Below are 18459 nucleotides of genomic sequence, written 5' to 3'. Positions count from 1 at the left end.
CATTTACATAAAATGGGCATTATTTCTTCCTTAAATGTTTGCGAATTCACCAGTGAAGGCATCTGGACCTAGAGTCCTTACTGTGGAGTATTTCACTACAAGTTCATTTGTATAGGGGTAAGCAGGTACTTATTTCTTCTTGAGTGAGTTTGGTAGCTTTGTGTCTAACAAAGTTTTTGTCCATTTCATCTGTCTAATTTATTGGCATTAAACTGTTCTCTATTAACCTTTGGATGTCTGTAGTAATGTAAATTTTCATTCCTGATATTGGTAATTTGTGTGTTCTCCTTTTTTCCTAATCAGGTATCAATTTTTTTTTCTTCCCTTTACATAGTTAACTTGTAGATAGAGACACGTCTCCAACAAAACTCTAAGTGGGCTTAAGAAAGCAGAAATGTCATGTTTTATCCTTTCTCTTGGTACCACCCATGGTAGCTAAGCACAGTGCCTTTACATTAGCAGCAGTATTTTTTTTTTTTTTTTACATACAAAAGGGTAAAGAGATGATCAGGTGAAGGCCAAATATCAAAAATCATATTTTATACAATAGAAAAAAAAACATGAAGACTTTCAAGTCAGAAAAACTTGGGTTCAAATCTCTACCACTCCCTTAAAACCAAGTTGACCTTGGGGAACAAGTTACATAAACTCTCTAAGCAAACAATTAGTGCATTTGTAAAATGGAGAAGCCCTTTTATAACAGGTTTTAAGATTTAAATGGTATAACCCTCACAGAGTGCTCTGCATAAAGAGGGATAACCAACAGACCATGAAAAGATGCACAACATCACTCATCATCAGGGAAATGCAAATCAAAACTATAATGAAATATCACCTCACACTCATCAGAATGGCTAAAATCAAAAACACAAGAAACAACAAGTGTTGAAGACAATGTGGGGGAAGAAAGGAACCCTCTTGCACTGTTGGTGGGAATGTAAACTGGTGCAGCCACTCTGGAAAACAGTATGGAGGTTCCTCAAAAAGTTAAAAATAGAACTACCCTATGATCCAGGAATCACACTACTGGATATTTACCCAAAAACTACAGAAACACTAAATCAAAGGGATCCATGCACCCCTATGTTAATGGCAGCATTATTTACAATAGCCAAATTATGAAAACAGCCCAAGTGTCCACTGACTGATGAATGGATAAAGAAGATGTAGTATATATATACAATGGAGTATTATTCAGCCATAAGAAAAAATGAAATCTTGCCATTTCCAACGACATGGATGGAGCTAGACAATATATTGCTAAGTGAAACCAGTCATTCAGAGGAAGACAAATACCATATGATCTCACTCACATGTGGAATTTAAGAAACAAATGAGCAAAAGAAAACAAAAAAGACAAGCCAACTTAACTATAGAGAACAAACAGATGGTTATCAGAGGGGAAGTTTGGGGGAAAGGAAATAGGGGATGGGATTAAAGAGTACTCTTAATCAAGAGTACACTTAAAAATTAATTTTTTTTTAAATCTTTTTTTTTTTTAAGGTTTTATTTATTTATCTGAGAGAATGGGAGACAGAGAGCATGAGAGGGGGAGGGTCAGAGGGAGAAGCAGACTCCCCGCCGAGCGGGGAGCCCGATGCGGGACTCGATCCCGGGACTCCAGGATCATGACCCGAGCCGAAGGCAGTCGCTTAACCAACTGAGCCACCCAAGTGCCCCTAATTTTTTAAATCAGTGTTAATTACTGATGATGATGATCTCTTTGACATCAAATTGATTTTAAATCCTTCCTAAACAAAGTGGTTTCTCTTTAAAAGAGATCAGAGTATCTTCTTTATTCTTAATCTACAAATGTCAGAAACATGTGTCTAGATAGAATCTTCTTAGAGTTGTTATTGCCTGCTATTCAGGGGACCCTTTAAAACTGAAATTTCATGTCCTTTGGAGATACTTTTTCCATCATTTGAGTATTTCCTCTTTCATTTTCTTACCTCTACAACTTCTCTAAATCAATTTTTTTCTCATCACTTACCTTTTTTCAAAACAGCCTAAAAGATTTCATCTTCTTCCAGTTTTTATGTCTATTTTTGTTTGGTTTTGGTTTCAGCAACATTTTTGCCTCCAAGAATTCTTCCCTATTTCTGTTCCTTTTCCATAGCAGTCATAACAAAAGTATCTTCCTTCCTTTCCTCATCTTCCCTAACAGTACAAGAAAACTGATGGCTCCTAGAGCACAGTAAGACATGTTTTTTATCAGTGAGAAAAACAGAAACTACTTTGATAATTGGCTAGCTTTTGGAGTTAATTCAGGTCAAGAATAAGACACAGGGTAAATACACTTAAGCAAAAAAGCAAATTAATAAAGCCTAACAGATACATACTTTTCATACTTACATGGCTTCTGTAACTTATTCTTGTTACTTTGAAATGGAAAAGTATTGCTTTAAAGTGCAAAATGGGAAAAAACTCAGGAGATACATAGAACTAAACTAATAATTCCCTCTTTTATTTCATTTTAAACCTTTTAAATCTTATTTATATAAAGATTGTTTAGGTATATGGAGGCAGTATCTTATTTAAACACTGAAATAGCAATTAGAATAGCCTGGCACTGATCACAAAATAGCAGAAACCAGAAACAGGCACAGACATAAATATTTTTCAATTTACTAAATGACAGGTGACATTTTAAGCCAGTAGGTAAAGTATTTCTTCGCAGTAAGTCATGGTAAAACTGCCTAGCCATGGGCGCCTGGGTGGCTCAGTTGGTTAAGCGACTGCCTTCGGCTCAGGTCATGATCCTGGAGTCCCTGGATCGAGTCCCGCATCGGGCTCCCTGCTCGGCAGGGAGTCTGCTTCTCCCTCTGACCCTCCCCTCTCTCATGTGCTCTCTCTCATTCTCTCTCGCAAATAAATAAATCTTTAAAAAAAAAAAAAAAAAAAACTGCCTAGCCATATTAGAAAGAAAAGATTCCCTACTACAAATTTCACACCAAATAAATTCCAGATCATATTAATTATTTTAAGCCCATTTATTAATCTAATTAGTATTTTTTAAAATCTTGCAGATAAAGACATTCTAAGCAAGACTCCAAAGACAGAAAACATAAAATTTTTTTAAAAAGACCACTAGACTTAACCATCCCTGCTTTTTCCTTTTTCAGAGCAAATGAGAGAATAGGGAAGAACTATTAACAAAATTGAAATATAAATTACAAAATTATAACCTGTGAAAAATGAAGCTCTTGGAAATGTAGGGAAAGGGGCGCCTGGGTGGCTCAGCCAATTAAGCGGCTGCCTTTGGCTCAGGTCATGATCTTAGGGTCCTGGGATCAAGCCCCACATCAGGCTCCCTGCTCAGCAGGGAGCCTGCTTCTCCCCCTCCCTCTGCCTGCCACTCCCCCTGCCTGTGCTCTCTCTCTGTCAAATAAATAAATGAAATCTTAAAAGAAATGTAGGGAAAAACACATACAAAGAATTCAAAAAGTCAAATTTACAGAAGAAAGTTTATGACAAATGGACAATCTACCCACTACTTGAAGAAATATAAATTTTAAAACAAAATATCAATTTCTGCCTATCAGTTGAACTATTCAGTGTTAAGAGTATAGAAAATCCAGCACTATCCAACTATGGTAAATATGTACCTTGGTACAACCCTAGAAACATCTATAAACCTTCAAAGTGCTCTCACTGCCACAGCAATTCCACTTTTAATAGCCTATCATGAACATGGATGTTCATCACTGTACTGTTTATAATAAAGAAAATATAAAAAGGCTAAATGTCTGACCAAAAGGACTGTAATAATATGAAGCCATTAAAACTAAAATTATAATATAGATCTATACTTGTTGATATGGAAAACAAAACATGACTTTATGATACCAAACTTCTAAAGGTTATGATACCACATACACACAGTTCCATTTCTATGTAAACATGTATGTATACACACAAGTGTATTAACAGAAAATCCTGGACGAACATACACTGAAATATTAAACATCTACTATGACTGAAAAAGTATGTGGCAATCAACAGTGAATGTAAATATAAATTGCCAAAAAAGGAATATTAGTCTCCTAAACTAAGAAGCAAAAAAATCTTCAGTTGTAAGGGAAATATATATTCAACGTATGTGAACAAAATAAAAAGCTATAGTAGAAAGGAAAAAAATCAAGAATGATACAATATGTAATTTGGTGGGTCTACTTAATATTTTATCAAAAAGGAAAAATAAGCTTTTCAAAATAGTACATAATGCTTAACTCAGTTATGCCCTTATCCTGTCCCCAAAACTCCAATCACCTGGTGAATGGCTCAAACCAGGACCAGAGGGTCTTGTTACAAATTTTTTCTTTTAGAAAATAATGAGATATATTAGCTGACTTGACTGTGATAATGTCACAATGTATACATATGCCAAATAGTCATGTTATACACTTTAAACATATGCAAATTGTACTTGTCAATTATACCTCAATAAAAGCTGGGGGGGGGAGGGAGTGATGCGTTATACTGATCATCTGCATATTCAAAGAACATGGGAAGAAAAGGGAGACAGAAAAATAGGTGAAGCTTCAAAGGCATTCTGGAAGTCCAAATGAGAGAATGATTCAAAAGGAATACAAAAAAGCCATCTTCAAAAGAAAAATTACATTTAAAAAAAGGTGTGTGTGTGTGCACACAAGCCACAAAGAAAGAACGTTTAAGAAAAAGAATTTCTCAAAATTCTTACTAGACCACTGATTGAAGGATTAAAATAAATAACAGTAATATTTGAAATAACCAAACTGTTCTAAAAAAAATAAAACTATACACTTTTAACTCTCAATTAATACTCACTGTATTCTAGCTTCTTTCTCCTCTTTTTCTCTTTCAATTGTTCTTCCTCCTCCCTGACTCCCTCTTCTTCTTCTCTTTGCTCCTCTCCCAAAGCATCATAAAATACTGGATCACGATGAGCAGCTTTCCTCTGGAAATGCTTAGCTTTGGAGCCTCCTTTAACAAGTACAACCTTTCTTTTCAAACACGTGCAGCCAAACATGCAGTCTGGTCGGCGGCAGTGAGCAGGCTGGCGCTTCTCCAAAGCTAGACTGGAACACACGCAACCCAATCGACAGAAGTCATTGTTGCATGGAGGGGCTCGTTTCCTTATGATTGTGTGGATGGGTTTAGTTTTGAGAGACGCCTAAAGTTAAAATAAAAATTTGTAAATCTACTGAATTATGTCCCAACACCACCCACTACTTACAAGTCAAATACTAGTCTGCCTTTTTGGACTCTGAACACTCAGTACTAATAGCACAAGATTAGCAGTATATTTAAAGGATGGAACATAAATATAACCAGGATTCTGAACAATCTGCCTTTCTAAAGCATAGCACAGACAAGAGACTATTTAAATTAACTATGAGCCAGAGTACCAATAGTGATGAATTTATTCTCAGTAGAAATCACACATAATGTTGAGTAAATGCAACAGAGTGTGTATGGCCTACAAAGCCTAAAATATTTACTGCCTGACCCTTTACAAAAATAGTTTGCTGACACCTGCTTTCCAGTAACTAATAAAAAGGGAATAGGATAATATGTACATAACAGTCTTTAGGGATGATTAATAATAAAGGACATACTGTGTATTTAATCCCAACATCTCATGATCTTCAGGTCTAGAATTTAGTCACATAATTTAAAAATGGAAGGTTAAGGCACAAAAATTTCATGACCAAAAAAAAAAAAAAAATTAGGCACATGCTGTTGTATCTTTTCACATGCACCAGAGGCTGCTAAGATAGGTAAATCAATAAGTGAAAAATTCTCAATATAAAATTTTATAAAACACAAAAGCTTTTTCTCCACAGGTTTGTAATTTTTAAAAATTTTCTGGGGAAAAAAAATTTTTTTTTCTGAAATGTAGTACCTTTTAAGGAGAACTTTCAAAACAGTTTTAACAAGATTAGCAAACATACTTGCCCACATGCTAGAGAATGAAATTAGAGATTTTCAGAATGGCCAGCTGACTTTTTACAAGGTGAAAGACTACCGAAAAGCACAACTGTACTGTCTCCCTCTACTGGCAGGAGGGGATCTACACTAAGATGTCTAGTTATAAAGAATACAGAAGACAAGACAATCTCCTTAATTATCCTATCAGGAAAGTAACTCAATGCCCCATCCTTCCGCCAAAAAGCCCATTCCCATTTCCCCTCACTAACCTAATTCTTTCCAACCATGAACTAATACACTTCTAAAAAAACCAAGAGATACTTACTTGAGCAGTAAGCAGCGTTGTTAAGGATACATCCGCTCGCTCTTCAGTGATATAGGTCCTTGGTTTTCCTTCCCAAAGTGCACAGTCTTCCAGGTCCATTAGCTTCACTTGAGATTTAGACAAGCCTGGAGGGCGAGTTCCCTGTTGCTGTTGCTGCTGCTGCTGGTGTGCCTGCCGCAAACTAATTTGCTTTGGAAATGTATTTTCATCTAAAGTTGGCACAACAAAGTTATTCACCTGATTTTCTGAGATGGTACTTGAAGAATTCTTGGCAACCTTATCTCCTGGAATCATATGAGCATGTTTCTGCTTTGGTGAAACAGGGTAGGGTAAAATGGATTTGTAAGATGATTTAGTTCGGCCACCAAAAGTTGCCTGTTTGTTTTGAGACTTTGCCTTTCGAGAAGCAGGGGGCACAGAATGAGGTTTCAAAGAGTAGGAGGTAGAAGGGGAAACGGTAGATTGTTTCTTTAGTACACTGTCAAGCGTTCGTACATAGCTGGTACTCTTGGTGGGAAGCTGGTATACCACAGGAGATGTGGGAGCATTAGAAGAGAAACCCATACTTGTTTCCATCAGCTTGCCTTCATTTTCCAAGTACTCATCTAGCTTATCACTGCAGAAGGCAGAACGGTTTTTCAGTGGACCTTCTGAATTTCCACCTAGAAATAAAGAGATGCAGATACTTAAATATATGGCAGATCTTTAGATCTCTAGAAAAATACACTTAAAAAGGTCAAGAGTATTAAGTTATAAGCTACTGAATCATCTAAATTGTCCCTCCTCAGAACATAGGAAAAATACATAATATTAAACCAAGTGAAGAGATGGAATCATATATTCATTACATTAAAATCCCCCATTATCTAAAACCATCTCATTACATATATTTACATTAATTTTTGTGAAGTGCTAACAATAGTAATAATTAACATTAGGAGTCTACAACCTTTGACAACTTATGACCTTAGCAGAGAAACCACATTTAAGTAAAAACATAAGAGCAAAAATTATACTTAAGTCAAACCTCAACAGAACACCAAGAGATTATTTAAAAGACTGTAGTACCTGGACTCTGATGTAAAACACACAGACACAAAAAAGAGAGGAGTATAAAATTTAGTTTTTAGAGTGAAAAAGCAAATGTAGTAGACAGACAAGCATTATACTATTATAACACTGTACAAAGATTCAAAGATGAGAAAAACTATTTTGGATACATGGTCAATTTATCTGGCTAGAATGTAAACTGCAAATAAGTGCAGTAGGAAAAGCACTAAGAAAGGAGACCAACAGGCATACAGTCACAACATTTGGGTTAGAAGTTTACTTGGAAGTGTAATGCTGTCAGGAATCACTCTACAACTCTGAAGTATACAGTTCTGAAATAATACTTGAGAATGATGCTTATGATAACTAGAGGAGTGGGGAGCCCAGGTGGCTCAGTTAAGCATCCAACTCTCGATTTCGGCTCAGGTCATGATCTCAGGGTTGTGAGATCGAGCCCCACATCAGGCTCTGCGCTGGGCATGGAACCTGCTTAAGATTCTTTCTCCCTCTCCCTCTGTGTCCCCCCACCACCCACAAAAACTAAAAAATGAAAATGAAAAAAATAACTGTAGGAGTAACAGAAAGGAAGTACAATTAAAAAAGGGTTCAGGGATTATTCAAACCTGACATGGTTAGGGATATGGAACACAGGGAATGAAGAGACATTGGCAAGACAATTATTTTCCATTTATTTTAAGGCATGCAAAGAAGAGATGAAGAAAAACCACCAAAACTTACTTTTAAAAAAAGGCTTGGGCCACATGTTTCAGACCACATTTACAATTTTTTAAAAAGCTGATTACCTTCACTCCTAGATGCAGAAGCACTATGAAACTTTCCCCTCCATCCCTTGATTTTGGTGAAGTCATTGGTCTTCCCTGTCCTAGAAACAAAGGGAAACCCAGCATCTATAAAAGAAAAAGTAAATGAGATGACCAAAATTCAAGCCAGCTAATATTTAACATCTAATTATTAAAACTTAATCTAAATTGTATAAATCAGAGTGCCTGGGTGGCTCAGTTAGTTAAGCAACTGCCTTTGGCTCAGGTCATGATCCCGGGGTCCTGGGATCGAGTCCCACATTGGGCTCCCTGCTCAGCAGGGAGCCTGCTTCTCCCTCTGACCCTCTCCCCTCTCATGCTGTTTCTCTCTCTCTCTTTCCCTCTCAAATAAATAAAATCTTTTAAAAAAATAAAATTAAAATGTATACATCATTAAGACTATGCCACTAGGCAAAAAAATCTACCTTAGAATATCCTAAATGTCTCTAACAAAGGTAGTTTTTTATTTATAACACAACTTTGACTTTACAAATACTACACACTCACCAGGAGAGGCAGGGTTGGTTCCCGTAAGGTTCCAGAAAGGAAAGCTAGTGGCTGGAGCCAAAGGTAGCTGTACTCCCAAATACTTAAGATCAATGCTCATTGTCGGATCCACTGAATTCAATTTTAAGCCCACTACAAGGGAAGAGAACCACAAGTTACTTTTTTTTTTTTTTTTAACTTTTGAGGTGTGGGGAGAGGGTACGGACAGAGTGGACAGCAGAAAATAAAAATAAAAAAAAGTGGCAGAGGGATTTTAAGGTGACCCCATGATTCTCACCTCCTGATATTACGTATTTCTGTAATCCTCCCTCTTCCGCTTCCCTTGATTGCGAATAGGGCCTGTGCTTTATTTCTAGCATACAAAAAGTGGCCAAAGGGATGGGATGTACATGATTTGGTGTATGTGATAATATGAGTGCATGTATCACCCATCTTGCTAAAGCTGCAAGGGTATAAATTCTGCCAACAACCTGAGGGAAACTGGAAGCAGAATCTTCCCCAGTCAAGCCTCTGAGGAGAAACCAGACCTGACATCTTGACTGAAGCACTGTGAGACATAAAGCAGAGAACCCAGTTAAGCCATGCCCAAACTCCCAATCCAAAGAAAACGAGACAGTATGTATCTTAAGTTTATGGTAATTTGTTAAGCAACAATGGATAACTAATACATAAACATAGAAGAATTAAGATCCTTTGTGATCCAGAGACTTTCTAGAACATTTAATACAAATTTGCCATAAACTAAGCTTCTGGCCCGAATTATGGTTCCTAATTCCCTTGTAATTATTAGTGATATTTATGGTTAACTGAACCTTAAATATAACTTATTTGTAGATTAAGAGGTAATCTTTTGGGAAAGTATTTACTTAACATATCCTTTTACAGCTTTTGGTGGTTTTTTTTCCCCTTAACATTTTACAACTGAGATTTGTCTATGTTGACAGATTTATCTCTGGATCATTTATTTTCACCACTGTACACTACTCCAGATTATGAATATATAGTACTCCCAATTTATTCACCATTCTTCTACAGATGAGAATTAGGTTGTTTCCTATTTTTCTTTTTAATTTTTTGAGTATAGCTGACACACAGTGTTAAAATACCACTGACTATATTCCTTATGCTGTACCTTTCATTCCTATGACTTACTCATTCCCTAACTGGAAGCCTGTATCTCCCAGCTCCCTTCACCCATTTTAGTTTTTTCCTATTTTTAATAATTAAAAGCAATGCTCCAGTGTAATTATTCATTGTGTACAATGTGCATCACATATGTGATGTGTGAGAGCTTCTCTAGTGCATTTAGCTTTTCCTTGAGACATTTAACCAGGAAGTGAATTGCTATATATTGGGGTATGTTCATGTTCAAATTGTATTGGATATTGTGAGTGCTCAACATATTTGTGGCTGCCCAAAATATTTCAACACCCTTCCCCCAGCTGTTACTTTTCTCCATTATAACACCAACCTCTGCAAGGTGGGTGTTAGGAAAAATTCATCTTCTACCTTCCCTTGCAGTTTATGTGCAGACATGTAACAGTTTTTGCCAATGTACCCATGAAAGACTTCAATTTGGGAAAGAGCACCATGAAGGGATACTACGCAGAACTGTGTGAACGAGGGTGACGGTGTTTGGCCAAGTAAAGAATTTTTAGAGGCAGAAGTAACCAAGGTCCTAGCTCTACGTATACTGTGTGCAATGTCCATATTAAAATGGTGGTGATTGTCCAGTGTTGTGGGACCGCCTGTATGAGCATTCAACAAAAGTAATGTGGGCATTTTTCTGACTGCAGTCCCAGAGTGTGTTTTTCTGGCTTTTCAGGAGATTGTGTAAGTCATCTAATACTCTTTAATAAATTTGTTTTCTACTTCGTCTGTAGAGTCTGGTATTTACTAAGAAGTTTAATGATACACTTAGTTATTCTGAATCCTTCTTGTATAACAGCACATAAAATGATTAATTAGGGGTACCTGGGTGGCTTAGTCAGTTAAGTGTCTGCCTTTGGCTCGGGTCAGTCCTGGGATCAAGGCCCCCCACCCCCACCCCCACCCCCATCGGGCTCCCTACTCAGTGGGGAGCATGCTTCTCCCTCTCCCTCTGCTGCTCCCCCTGCTTGTGCGTGCTCTGTCAAATAAATAAAATCTTTTAAAAAATGATAATTATACAAAAAACTGGGATAAATCTGAGGCTGCTTGTAGCTGGAGACAACCAGCTCTACAGTTATTAACCAAATGAGCCACCCAGACACCCCAAAAATAAAATCTTTTAAGTCTTTCCTCATGTTTCCAATCAATCAGGTAAAAATACAATTGGAAGTCAAAACAACTGGTTTCTATCTTGTGTTTGAGCTAAATTTCTCATGGCTTTCACTTCCTCATCAATTAAAATATTAATCCACCATACCGGGTTTTATGTTTTAAGGATTTATTGTACCTTCTCTATGAAATACTCTGTAATACAGATGGTAATAGAGATAAAAGACATTTCCCAGACCTCAAGGAACTTTAGTGTTATTTTCCCAACTGACTCTTTAGAAGTTATAATGGCATAAATAAGTCCCAAGAGAGGTAAGCAAAAGAAGTAACACTTGAAAAGCCCAAGGGAATGTGGTAAAATTTTACTGAGTATGTAATTCTTAAATTCGAATAAGTAGAATTAACTAGGAAAGGTGGGAAGGGACAGCAGAGTGGAACCACAAAGCAATATACTCAGAAATTCAAGTGAGAACTGAATCCTAAATAAAGGATAAAATAAGATATTCTAGTGTTTTGAGAAGAGAAAAATACTTATTATTGACCAAAAAATGCCAGAACAGCTGCCTACATAGATGATAAAAAAAAGGAATTAAGTTGATAAAAAAAATGTACCTATATGTAGACCTACAAACTCTAGACCCCACACAATCAAATTTAGAGACTGTTTTTCCTATTTTCTTGTCTGTGTTTACTTGTATTTTAAACTTCCACTTTCCCCCAAAAGTGAAAGCAAGTTCTAAAAACAACAAAAAGATGAAATTTATTTTAAATATACCTATCAATATTTTTAAAGCCATAAAAGTAAAAGTCAATGGCACATAAACCATGTTCAAAGTAATTCCCAATTTAGCTTATCTATACTATCCTGAAATGTTTGCCCTGCAAGAAAATCCTTCCCCATTTAACACATACTAGAGAGAGACCTTAGACTTAGTTGGTTTCCTATGAACGAAGAGTAAGTTGCAGAAAAGATAGCTAAATAATTCGCAGAGAGCATATCCCCAAAAAACAAAATCCTTTCCACATATGACGGTTTAAACTAAATTATAACTTCTAAATGCTTTTACCTTTTCACCAGATTAGGAACTACTTCTTAAAAACATATTATCACACCATTACAAAAAAAAAAGACTCCTAAAGCTAGAACTGAAAAAAAGATACACTTCAGGTTCAAAGGCAGACTCACCATAGTTTAAAAAAAAAAAAAAAGCCTGGGATGCCTGGGTGGTTCAGTTGATTAAGCGTCAACTGACTCTTGACTTTGGCTCAGTCATAATCTCAGGGTCATGAGACTGCGCCCCAAATCGGCTCCACGCTGGGCATGGAGCCTGCTTGAAATTCTCTCCCCGCCCTTTGCTCCTCCCCCTGCCTGTGCGCATGTGCGCACTTGTGCGCACCAGCATGCTCGCGCTCTCTAAAAAATAAAGCATTTTAAAAAATGCCTGCCCCAGCTAAACACACTAAAATATAAAGGACCCACAAAAACACATTCAAGAGGAATAAACTCCTATGTAACTAACCAGCAGAGAACAGAAAAGCAAATATATATAAAACAGAAAAGCTCCAGGTAACTGTCAATTTAACACTACACTCAGAATATTTTTTAACTAAAAATTGTCACAGAGCTCTAGAAAGATGGCCATAAAGGAATTTAACATTATAACTGACAAAAGTTCATTAGCGATATAATAGATAGGTTGCAACAACCTTACAGTACAATGTGAAGCGACGTAAGTCAATCAGATAACACAAATACCATGTATTTTCACTCATACGTGGAATTTAAGAAACAAAACAAATGAACAAAGAGAAACAAATGAAGAAACAGACTCTTAATTATAGAGAACAAACTGATGGTCACCAGAGGGGAGAGGAGTGGGGGGGTGGGGGACATAGGGGATGGGGATTAAGGTGTGTACTTGTGATAAGAACTGGGTGATGTATGGAAATGATATATCACTATACTGTACATCGGAACCTAATATAACTGTATGTTAACTAACTGGAATTAAAATAAACACTTTTTTTTTTAAAGATTTATTTATTTATTTGAGACAGAGAGAATGAGAGAGACAGAGAGCACATGAGAGGGGGAGGGTCAGAGGGAGAAGCAGGCTCCCTGCCGAGCAGGGAGCCCGATGCGGGACTCGATCCAAGGACTCCAGGATCATGACCTGAGCCAAAGGCAGTCGCTTAACCAACTGAGCCACCCAGGCGCCCTCGTAACACTTTTTTTTTTTTAAGATTTTATTTATTTATTTGACAGAGAGAGTGAGAGAGCACAAGCAGGGGGAGCAGTAGAAGGAGAGGGAGAAGCAGGCTTCCCGCCGAGGAAGGAGCCCGATGTGGGGCTCGATCCCAGGACCCTGGGATCATGACCTGAGCCGAAGGCAGATGCTTAACCATCTGAGCCACCCAGGCGCCCCCTAAAATAAAAACTTTTTAAAAATTTGGGGAAAAAGGTAACTCTCTGGTGCAGAGAAATTCCTATTAATTTATGCTCATACTCCACCTCAAGAAAGTGAAGCATAACTTCCTACTCACTAAATATGGACTGCCCGGTGACTTCCTTCCAAAGAGTACAGCATGGAAAGGTCAGTGATAAATCATGTTGATAAAATGTACCCTTGATACAACGGGATGAGAATGACATTCCACTTCTGTGATCTTCCTCTTATGAACATATAACCTCAGTCTAACCTTGAGAAAAACATCAGATGAAACTCAACTGAGAGACATTCTACAAAATATCTGACCAGTACTCCTCAAAATTGTCAAGGTCATTAAAAATTTAAAAATGTGAGTAAACAGGGCGCCTGGGTGGCTCAGTTGGTTGAGCGACTGCCTTTGGCTTGGGTCATGATCCTGGAGTCCCGGGATCGAGTGCCGCGTTGGGGGCTCCCTGCTCAGCGGGGAGTCTGCTTCTCCCTCTGGCTTTCCCCCCTCTCATCTATCATTCTCTCTCAATAAATAAATAAAAATCTTAAAAAAAAAAAATTTTTTTTTTTTTTGAGTAACTGTCCCAGCCAAGAGGATCCTAACGAGACATGACTACTAAATGTGATTTCCTAGATGGAATCCTGGAACAAAAAAAGTAAGGCAATCTGAATGGACCTCAGTTAATATTAATATATGAGGGGTGCCTGGGTGGCTCCCGTCATTAAGCATCTGCCTTCGGCTCAGGTCATGATCCCAGGGTCCTGGGATAGAGCCCTGCATTGGGCTCCCTGCTCAGCAGGAACCCTGCTTCTCCCTCTCCCACTCCCCCTGCTTGTACTTCCTCTCTCACTGTCTCTCTCTCTGTCAAATAAATAAAATTTTTAAAAAATATATTAATATATCAATATTGTCTCACTAACTGTAACAAATACACTAATGTTAGATGTTAATAATAAGGGAAACGGAATGAAGAGTATATGGGAACTCTACTACGTTCCCAATTTTTCTACAAACCTAAAACTTAGCTAAAATAATTAGCTAAATTATTATCTCCTTAAAAAATATTTTAGGGATGCCTGGGTGGCTCAATCATTAAGCATCGGCCTTCAGCTCAGGTCATGATCCCAGGGTCCTGGGGTAAAGCCCTGCATCTAGCTCCCTGCTCAGCGGGGACTCTGCTTCTTCCTCTCTCCCTGTCTCTCCACCCCCCTAGCCCCCCATGTGTGCTCTCTCTCGCTCTCAAGTAAATAAATCTTTTTAAAAAATTTTTAAATTGACATAGAATTGACTTGGTAGCAGTGAAGTAGAAATGCTTCTACGAAAATACCTTCAGAGTTCAAAAACAGATGATAATTTCAGGTTGATAGGAAATAAATCAATTTGGATGTAGTAAAGGTAGTACAGGAGACAGAAAAAATATAGTTCTGTGGAAAACAAAATTAAGATTCTTACTTTATTTTAGCAACAAGACTACCACCACTAGTAAAAACACTTCCTCAGGCTTAACATTTCTTCCACAACTTCAAAGCAAGCTCAAAACTTTTTTCAAGTATTTTGAGTTTCCAGCTCAAAGATTTTTAAGTGCTTATATTCTAAAAAACAATGTAACTCCACAGTTAACAGAAAAGCAAAGAAATATGACATTATTGGAGTAAAATTTAACAAATTATTTCAATCATCAATTTTTAGAGAGGGACCTTAAAGGGACACCTGTGATTGGGATCACTCACAGTTACTACGAATACTTAGCCAGTGTAACTTATTTTTCTGATATTCTAAGTCTTAACAAACAAAGGTTGAGGAGTGAAGGGATATCTGCCAAAACAAAATAGAGAGAAAAACCCAAAACAGATCTCTACCTCACACCTTATGAATAGTACCTTATGAATTACAGATTTAACTGGGTTTTTTTTTGGTTTTGGTTTTTTTTTTTAAGTAAAACTATGTGGGGCGGCTGGGTGGCTCAGTCAGTTGAGTGTCCAACTCTTAATTTCAGCTGAGGTCATGATCATGGGGTCCTGGGATTGAGCCCCGTGTCTGATTTCACACTCAGCGCAGTATGCTTGTCCCCTCTGTTTCTACCCCCACTTGCACTCTCTCTCTCAAATAAGTAAATAAAATCTTTTAAAAAATATAAAACTATGTAAGAATACAGTTGAATTAATTTTAACAACATGAAGATTAAGTAAAAACTTGTACATGACACCAAATGCAGAATCCGTATAGCAGATGAAAACTGATGGTTCACCCACATTTTGTTTGGCTCAGTGTTTAAAGCTTCGCCCAAAAGACCAGTATCAGCTTCTACCACTTAGAAATTGAGCATCATTACATAAAAATGCTGACTTCAGTTTTTACTGAACAATGAGAATTTCTGAAAATACTGGGCCAACCTTCCCATATGACAATAATCCACAGATGTGATTGCCCCTTTAGAAGAGGCACCTGTGCTCCAGCCTGTCAAGAGTCCAACCTCGTACACAAAATCAGGCTAATTTTATTTGGCTACCTGCTTAGTTTCCAGGAGCATTTGACTTTGAACCACAATTACACAGAGGAAAAAGTTAGATTTGACTACAATGTATGTAGGAGAAGGAAAAAACAAACTCAAACCTTAACCAGCCAGGAAATAATAGGCAAACAAACCAAAGCAAAAAGACCAGCAGGTCTGAACGTATTTACCTCTAGAACTAAGACGGAAACAAAGGTAGGGAAAGATAGTTGAAAGATATTTACACATTATCAGAGTACATAACTAACAAAATATGGAAGTAGGAGAGAGAAAAAAAGATAAAGGAAAAATTAACTGATAGAGGTAAGAGAATATTATTAAAATAAAATAGCAGAAATGAAAGCTAACAATAAGCAATAATGTTATTTACTATTAAGACTATGATGTGACTGTAATTGTCCCATTACAATCCACAGTACCCCTCTAAGACCACACTGTCACACAAGCAGCCTCATATTAAAGCAAAAGTTCTTCAAGTATTACTAGCTGATTTAGAAACTGAATGATCATTTTATATATCATTTTGTTAGCATATACTACTTAGACTCTCATATAAATGATCCATTATATAATGTAAATCAATTCAACAATCCTTTGCGGGGGGGGGGGGCTGACTAATAGTCAAAAACTCAATAAACTATTCCAAAAAGCACACCTAAAATCAAATATACAAGAAACTAAAAACTGGGGCATGGTTTACAATCTCTCACTTACAGCAAGTGGCAACGTCAGTAGTTCCTATGATGGTAATAAGTATAGAGCAATCCCTCCTAATCTGCAGGGGATACATTTTAAGACCCACAGTGGATATATTCTAAGACCTTCAGTGGATGCCTGAAACCACCTAGTACCAAACCCTGATACACACACATACACACACACACAATGTTTTTTCCTAGACATACATACTTATGATAAAGTTTATAAATTAGGGACAGTAAGAGAAAATAATAGATTATAATATATTACAATAAAAATTATGGAATGTGTGGTCTTTCTCAAAATATTATACTGTTCTTCTTGTGACGATATGAGATGATAAAATGCCTATGTGATAAAAATGAAGTAAGGTGAATGATGTAGGCGTTGTGACATAGTGTTAGGCTACTACCAGCCTTCTGACCATACGTCAGAAGTAGGACTAGTATAGATTTCAGTATTAAAATACGGGATTAAGCAACATAATCAAAGCCAAGATAATTTATTACAACAAAATAGAGATAATAGTGAAAATTTTAACTGACGTCCCAGGCAATACATGAAATACACAAAATATGTTTACAGTCACACAATGAGAAAAGTATTCTATTTACACACTTACATATTACTAAGTATATAAGAATAAGTAGGACCCCCCCACACACAAAAAAAAGCACACAAAAACAAAAGCAACTATGGGGCGCCTGGGTGGCTCAGTCGTTAAGCGTCTGCCTTCAGCTCGGGTCATGATCCCAGGGTCCTGGGTTCGAGCCCCACATCGGGCTCCCTGCTCAGTGGGAAGCCTGCTTCTCCCTCTCCCACTCCCCTGCTTGTGTTCCCTCACTGTCTCTCTCTCGGTCAAATAAATTTTTAAAAATCTTTAAAAAAAACAAAACAAAACAAAACAAAAGCAACTAAAACTTAAAAATAAGAAATAGGGAAGAAAATACTTTATTATGATAGTTTTTATGCATAAGATATTATGCTTCACAGAGACAATATCTTCAGAGTTGGAAAGGTTTTTGTTATAATAAAAAAAAACAAATAACCCTAGAGAAGCTTTTAAATTAAGAGAAAGAATCAGAGAAAAACACAAGCTGAGAGAGGCACTAAAAGAAATGAAATCAAGGATGCGGGGGGGGGAAGGAGGAAAAACAAAAATGGGTAAGGAGAACCGGGAAGGGAGAAAAGGGGAAAAAAGAAAGGAGAGAAAAAAAGAGAACAAAATTAAAAACTGGCTTGTATTTTATTTTATTTTTTTTAAGTATTACCTTCTTGAAGACCAGGATGTATCACCTGCTTATGCCGCAAGGCCTTCAAATCTTCTATCAATTCCTTTTCCAACTGGGAAATTCTTGCTCTGCAACCTACTCAGAAAACAAACAATAACAAAATAAGTTGCTATATACTAAGAAAAAGAAAGATTGCATCTTTCACTTCTAGAGCCAAATCCCAAATATCTCTCCTTTTAAACTATTATATAATACCTGGGTCATTTGTGGCTGATGCCTGAAGACTACAGGGTTCTTCAGTTGTCCCATCAACTGCATGAATGTCAAGAGCTTCCTATATAAAAAAAAGAAAGAAGTTCCTATCACTTCTAGAAGTTTAAATGTAAACCAGGAACCTTTTTTTTCTGATTCGATATTTTCTAAATGTTCTACATTAACAGCATTTCAATCAGAAGGGAAAAAGGCAAAAAAATCTGAATAGGCTCATATGCTCATAAAACTGTTTATGCCAATTTATGTACTGATTTCTTATAGCCTATGTAAAGACAGATTACTCAGCAATTAACAGAGAGGAAAAGACCAGCTAAAGAGAATTCAACCTCTCTGTAGCCAATTTAGAAATACCAGGCTTCTATAAAGATCTAAAAGAAAAATAATGTAGTTGGAGAGTTGCAGTAAAATAAACTATCTGTGTGAGACAAC

The 18459-nt window shown here is 36.9% G+C and overlaps 1 protein-coding gene across 11 annotated transcripts in view; it reads right to left on the bottom strand.

The window, feature by feature from the left end:
* Positions 1–18459, bottom strand: part of MGA (MAX dimerization protein MGA) — a 159103-nt gene that overhangs the window by 42400 nt on the left and 98244 nt on the right. For all 11 annotated transcript variants that reach the window (XM_034994280.1, XM_034994281.1, XM_034994286.1 and 8 more), the window contains 6 exons: positions 18013–18091; positions 17797–17892; positions 8617–8748; positions 8092–8196; positions 6239–6900; positions 4810–5155 (listed from right to left, as the gene is read on the bottom strand). In XM_034994280.1, the coding sequence (XP_034850171.1) occupies positions 4810–5155; positions 6239–6900; positions 8092–8196; positions 8617–8748; positions 17797–17892; positions 18013–18091 (1420 nt within the window). The remainder of the gene's footprint in view (positions 1–4809; positions 5156–6238; positions 6901–8091; positions 8197–8616; positions 8749–17796; positions 17893–18012; positions 18092–18459) is intronic.

The sequence above is a fragment of the Mirounga leonina genome, unplaced genomic scaffold (assembly GCF_011800145.1).
Source record: "Mirounga leonina isolate KUSES-001 unplaced genomic scaffold, KU_Mleo_1.0 Mir_91, whole genome shotgun sequence".
Classification (NCBI taxonomy): domain Eukaryota; kingdom Metazoa; phylum Chordata; class Mammalia; order Carnivora; family Phocidae; genus Mirounga; species Mirounga leonina.
This window is presented reverse-complemented; position numbering and strand designations above follow the sequence as displayed.